General features: G+C 48.8%; 1 protein-coding gene across 1 annotated transcript in view; it reads right to left on the reverse strand.

The window, feature by feature from the left end:
• SLCO4A1 (solute carrier organic anion transporter family member 4A1) overlaps positions 1 to 5,534 on the reverse strand; it is a 43,071-nt gene extending 37,537 nt beyond the window's left edge. Inside the window, exons 1-2 of the mRNA XM_015411396.1 lie at positions 4,715 to 5,534; positions 1,626 to 1,716 (exon numbers count right to left, since the gene is read on the reverse strand). Of these exons, the coding sequence (XP_015266882.1) occupies positions 1,626 to 1,716; positions 4,715 to 5,534 (911 nt within the window). The remainder of the gene's footprint in view (positions 1 to 1,625; positions 1,717 to 4,714) is intronic.
• Positions 5,535 to 6,702: the final 1,168 nt, after the last annotated feature.

A 6,702-nucleotide genomic window follows, 5' to 3' on the forward strand; every position in this document is an offset into this window, starting at 1 on the left:
AGAAGAAAGGAAAAAAGGGGAGAGGAAGGAAGGAAGGAGGAGAGAGAGAGAGAGAGAAAGAAAGAAAGAAAGAAAGAAAGACAGAAAGAAAGAAAGAAAGAAAAAAGAAAGAAAGAGGGAAGGAAGGAAGGAAGGAGGGAAGGAAGGAAGGAAGGAAGGAGGGAAGGAGGGAAGGAAGGAAGGGGGAAGGAAGGAAGAGAGAGAGAGAGAAGAAAGGAAAAAAGGGGAGAGGAAGGAAGGAAGGAGGAGAGAGAGAGAGAGAGAGAGAGAAAGAAAGAAAGAAAGAAAGAAAGAAAGAAAGAAAGAAAGAAAGAAAGAAAGAAAGAAAGAAAGAAAGAAAGAAAGAGGAAGGTAAATAGATGATAGGAGAAAGGGAGATATGATGATGATGATGATAGACAGACAGAGTTTGTTTATTCTGACTATGAAATCCTTTGCCTCCACTGGCATGATCTGGTAATTTGGAAAGAACCCATTACTGGCCCATGAAGCATACACAAATATTGGCATTTATGGAGTTAAGTCTGAGGGTCAAACTATATATAGTCATGGCTTTAGATTCTTTATTCAGACTATGAAATCTCCACCATCACTGGCATGACCTAGTTAGTGTGGAAAGACCCATTACCCATTATGCTGGGAGACAGATGGCTTATCCACATTTACCCCATGCAGTCTTTTCAGGATCTAATTTATCACCCTCCCAAGCTCTACAGAAGTACATTCCCCACAACAGAGTTCAGTGTAGAATTAAAGAGGGAAGTGATGAGTAGCTATCACTTGCTAATTACAACTGTGGAGTACTGGCTAGGGTATTGGACTAAGATCAGGGAGACCTGGCCTTGAATTCCTGCTTTGCCATGGAAGCTCTGCTGGGGGACCTTGGGCCAGTCTTAAGGAACTTAGCTGCCTGGTGACTATAACAATTGTGATACCTGTGTTAAGATGCCTTTGAGGTACAAAGCAAAGGTGTGGAATGGCCCATCTAGGAATCTGGCCATCTTACTATGTTGCTTGGGCCATGTTTGCATCTGGCCAGTGAACATGCTGAAGTTTCTCTAGCATGCATCCGAGAAAAAGAGGCTGTGGTCACACACGCCAGTTGAAGCGGAGAGGAAGCAAGGCTATCCCCTCCAGAGGAAGTTGACCTGCGGTTACAAGATCACACAGCCCTTTGTCGCTGCAGACTCAGCCTGTCACTGTGTGATCAGACGCAACTGCGGGTGAGTCAGGTAGGGCTGCCAAGTGGGGGCGGGGGGCGAGTAAACCCCCACTTTGGAGGCCCGATTTCCGCCGCCACGGAATCGGGCCCTGGGGGGAACTCCGCCCCCCAAAGCGCAGCGTGGCTGCGTCACCAGAGGTGACGCAACCACGTCAATCACGTTGGGGGCGTGGCCCCGATCGTCGGAGGGAAAACTCTATGGTTTTTCCTCCAACGATTGGGGCCACGCCCTCAACATTATCGACGTCGCGCATCACTTCCGGTGACATGCTGGCGGCGCGCGCACACAACAAAGGACGGCTCCAGGAGTGCGGTGGGGCTCCCCCGCCGGTAGAGAGAGAGAGAGATGAAATGAGGTTCAGGTACGCAGTGGGTAAGGAACAATCATCTCTTGCTAACTTACTGTTGGCCTATTTCAGTATAAATGTTTAGGAAGAGTCCTCCAATCAGATAGCCAGCTGCGGGACCCAAAATGGCTGCCGTGTAGAAAATTGCTGGAGGGGGGAAAAGAGAGAGAGGCATCAGAAGCGCAGCCCGCAAATGTTTCAAACGTCCTCCCAAAAAACTTCTAAAATTTTGCCGAATTTTTTGGTTTGTGCAAGGTTTCATTTCAGACTCTCTGACCTTCTGCCTGCTGCTGATGGGGGCGGGCTTACATCTAGGGCTGCCAGCCTCTAGGTGGAACCTGGAGATCTCCCAGAATTACAACCAATCTCCAGGCAACAGAGATCAGCTCCCCAGGAGAAAATGGCTGCTTTGGAGGGTGGACTCTATGGCATTCAGTGTGTTCCCTCTAAGCTGAGTTAGTCTGAGCTAGCTCGCAGCTTTTTAGCCTCCGGATCACACATGGTTGTCTTAGCTCAGGGAGGACGGCTCCAGAGCAAACTGATTGATGCAGTAGCCAAATTGCTCGCTCACCTTTAATGCCAGTAGCTCACCTTTAATGCCAGTAGCTCAAAAAGTAGAATTTTTGCTCACAAGGCTCCACAGCTTAGAAGGAGTATTGATGGCACTGTACCCATACGAGGTCTTTCCCCTCCCCAAACCCTGTCCTCCTCAGGCTCCACCCCCAAATCTCCAGAAATTTCTCAGCCCAGAGTTGGCAACTGTATCTGCATCTCATGTAGACGATGCAATAGAGACAAGCTCCCCACACTGGAGCTGTGGCAAAGAACCAGGAAAGCTGGAAGTCCTAAGGATTGAGCTGCCCAACCTACCAGATAACATAGGACGGATGTTCCTTGTCCATAATTTGTGTACGTATGAATGACGTGGAGGAAGCTGATTACGAGAAGAGAAGCCATTATCTACTTTGCCTGTAACTGTCCTCTTTGGCACTCAAGCTGGCTAACAGCTGCATTTCTGACTAATGCTCACTTTTGTGTACCGAGGAGCCAATTAGATGAGTAAGAGCAGAGCGTGGCAGCTCCGTAAGGTTCCAAGAGAATTACATTTCTTTTTGGAGATATTTGACACATGCTGCCGAGTATCTGTGGGGTGCATTTTCACCATCAGGTACTGTGGGATTTATATGGAGGAATGCCCTTATTTAGCCTGTAACTCCGCTTCCAGGAAAGAACCCTTTGAAGAGTTTTAGAACATTGCAGTTTAAATATAGTTTAAAGCACACTGGGGAAACAGTTTACTGCAGGTACGGTCGCCAGGCTGTGCCTAGCAACCAGCGGGAAGCTTGGGGGCAGGGACATGAAGGAGGTCACTACATCCTGTGCACTGCTATGTCACTTCCGGATACAACCTGGAAGTAACAGGGGGGATACAACCTGGAAGTAACAGTGGGTAGCTCTAGGATTCATCAGAAATCTTACGGTTTTACCATAGAGTAAAACCGCCACAAGGTATAGACAGGGACTCTGGGGCAAGTGATGCTCTGCCACTTCTGGGTTGTACCTGGAAATGATGTGTTGGCACAGAGGCCCGAAGTAATATTTTCTTTATTTTTCTCCTGCCGCCTCTCAGATTGGCAGCGAGCAAAGGTGGCTGCCAGTGGGAGACCTGCCACCATAATGTGAAGGCTGGCAACTGGAGAGCATGTCTGGAACATACTTGGTTAATCTTTGGGATGAGAACTGGCAAGGTGCCCAGCCTAGAAGACAATCTAAAAGTGGGAAGGACTCAAGCTTACAATGGATTTCTGGCTGTCTTGCTGCCATAGCACAACCAGGAATACAATTTTGGTGATTGCTTCACCCTGTGATCCCAATTCATAAGTTTGGCAGTCAGAGCCACATGGGGGCTAGAATGTAACACTACATCTGGGGAGGCTCAGGTTCAAAGTTCAAACCCCTGCTCATCATGAAACGAATGGCGTTTTCTTAGGCCAATCAGTCTCTCACAATCTAAACCGTCTCGAAGGGTTGTTGTGAGGATAAAATGCAGGGGATTTTGCGAGTCTCATTTGGAGGTGCTGGCGACTGAACCGAGCAAAGCATATCTGTTAATACTGAACCATGGGTTCTTAGGTAGGTTATGTGCAATCAAATAAATTCAAAAAGAATGATAGAACAATGCTCCCTCTAAGCTGTGGAGTCTTGTGGGCAAAAATTCTATTTTGTGAGCAACTGGCATTAAAGTTGCGAGCGAGCGATTTGGCTGCGGCATCAATTGGTTTACTCTGGAGCCATCCTTCCTGAGCTAAGACAAATACGTGTGATCCGGAGGCTAAAAAACTGTGAGCTAGCTCACACTAACTCAGCCTACAGGGGACACTGTAGAACATATGCAATCAAAATAAACATAGGCATAATCTACACCAGTGATACTCACTCTGCAGCTCTTTTACATGCCACCTGTGGCTCTTCTAAGCACTGTTCACCAACATGGCCAGGGGTCATTTCCTGCAGGAGCGTACAGGAGTGGAGCTCCGGCAGTAAAGAGCCCAGGGGGCGGGCACATGCAACAAGCCCCACCCCCTGCTCCCAGCAGCCCTCAGTCAGAGCAAGAAGCAGCCAGGTAAGTTGCAGGGCTCCCCCCGGCCCCCTGGTCCAAAACAGTCCAGTGGCACCTTTAAGACCAAGTTTTATTCAGGTACAAGCTCTCCCTCCTCTGCGAGGACAGATCTGCACATCCCCCCCCCAATAGCTAGCAATCCAAAACAGTCCAGTGAAGCCTGAGCAGTGGGTGTTGCCTTCTGACACACTTCCAGTGATGTCAGGGGGTGTGGCATATGCAAATAATTTATGCTAATGAGTTATGCTAATGAACCCCTGCACCTCTTTTTGTATGAAATGACCCCTGAACATGGCACTTGTGGGACTGTGTCTTTAAGAAAGGGGGCAGAGCCCCCCAAAGCCCCAGCATCACTACAGGCCTGTATGTGGTTCTTCTGGTTCATGGAAATTATGAATGTGGCTCTCTGCAAGCAGCCAAGTGAGTATCACTGATCTATTAAATTATAATCAACAGATAGCTCTTTGGGGAGGTGAAAAGACCAAGAAAACAGGAGAGAAAAACCAGTTTCAACATATTGATTACCAATATAGACAGGTGAATAGTTAGACTTGACATTTTCATCCAAATAGGTCACTCCAAGGGTATAGAGAGGTGTCGCTCCGATCCCATGTAGAAACTGTCCGAGCATGAAGATGAACCGGTAATTCGAGAGGCTGGAAGCGCTCCCCGAGCACCGCACGCTCTGGTTGGAGAAGCACATGTCCGTGTCCTGCAAGAAATGTACCTCGTACTGGCTGGTGGTGAAATGGGGCAACGTAAAGACAAGGGACCCAATCCCCATGATGAACACCCCCCATCCGAGCCATCGCGGCTTATGCCCGTTCCCCCCAAAGTAACTGACAAATGTCAAGCACACGCAGGCCGCGATGTCGTACGAGCTAGCGATCAGTCCGCTCTCATAGCTCCGCAGGTCGAACCGCCGCTCGATGGACGTGATGACCGTATTGATGAAGCCGTTGACCGTCATGCCTTGCAGGAAAGAGGCCGCGCAGAGGAAGAACAAGACCCCCTTGGGGGCATTGCAGAACTGTAAACAACTCGGAGTAAAGGCCCCCCACCCACACTCCAGTCCCTCTTCTTCTGAGGAGACATATTTAATCCCTGTGCTGTACGGGCCTTTGCCTTCGGATCTGGCCTCGCAGAGGGGTTTTGCGCACGAGTCCGAAGGGCTGTTGGCGTTGGAGTATAAAGTGCCGTTGCTTAGAGGGGTAGAACAAGACTCCCTGGGAGTGGGGATATCGAAACTGAGGCTACTCTCCACTGGGTCTGAGGTGCTAGAAAAGATAAGTTTCTGGGTGAAGTCGAAGCCATTTTCCCCTGACAACTTGTGAGGCATTTCCATCAGAGGGGAGCCAAGGGCTCAGCGCCGTCTTTCCTTTTATTCCCCCAGACCGGTTTGGATTCTTGCGTCGGCGTATGGAGATCTTGGCTTTCAAAAGGAATGGTTTTGTGACAAAAGGGCAAGCGAGCGGAGGGGCAAATGAGGGATCTTGGACCACTTCATCCTGTGGAGAGAACATCGAGAAGAGTTAGCAAGTGCGTGGGAGACCGTGCAAGAACTGCCAGTTTTCTTTCCCAGCCTCTGCTTTTGAGCCTTCTACAGAAACATAATCTGCTGATATGGATAACACTAATGCTAAGAAGCCCTGACCTGGATGGTCCAGGCTGGCCCGATCTTGTCAGTTCTCAGAAGCTAAGCGGGGTCAGCCCCGGTTAGTACTTGGATGGGAGACCACCAAGGACGCCCAAGGGCTGTTACTCAGAGGCAGGAAAGGACGGACCATCTCTGTTCACCTCTGGCCTTGAAAATGCTGTGACTCCATGAGTCAGTGGTGACTTAAAAGAACTGTCTTCCACTGAGACCAAGAAAAACAGCAAATTATGTTGTTCTTAAAGTAAATACGGTAAGTCAGGTTGTCTCAGTGAGGTCAGTTGCGGTGACTTAAAAGCACTGTCTTCCACTGAGACCAAGAAAAACGGCACATTATGTTGTTTTTAACGTAAATACGATAAGTCAGGTTGTCTCAGTGAGGTCAGTTGGCCACCCAATTCTATACTAAAATTCTTCTTACTTATCAGGTCTCCTTAGGTTGATGCATGGTCTCTACTCACACCTTTCCTGGCTTGCCAAATGCTTTTAGAAAGTGGGTGGGGCCAGGTGGGTATTTTCCCAGCTGGCTTCTGATTGGCCATTGGAGATTGGATTGGCTTTGCAGATTTTTAAAAAAATGTTACTTTGGCAGCATCTGCCGCCTCGACACTAAGATCCTCACTGTCTGACTAAAGGTAAGCCAGGGCAGCCATTTTGCGGCTGGCTTCGCCTCTTCTGGCAGCCATTTTGTGGTTGCGTTCACCATATTCTGTCAGAATTCCAATGGTGCCCAAAGGCTCAAAAGGTTGGGGACCCCTGGGTTGAAAGTATTTTATCACCTCGGACAAAATACTCATCCTATTCTGCTACTGGCTGGGTCCAAAAGAAGACCACATGGGCATCATGAGAGACCACACAG

The sequence above is a fragment of the Gekko japonicus genome, unplaced genomic scaffold, assembly GCF_001447785.1.
Source record: "Gekko japonicus isolate JY-2015 unplaced genomic scaffold, Gekko_japonicus_V1.1 scaffold2914, whole genome shotgun sequence".
Lineage (NCBI taxonomy): Eukaryota > Metazoa > Chordata > Lepidosauria > Squamata > Gekkonidae > Gekko > Gekko japonicus.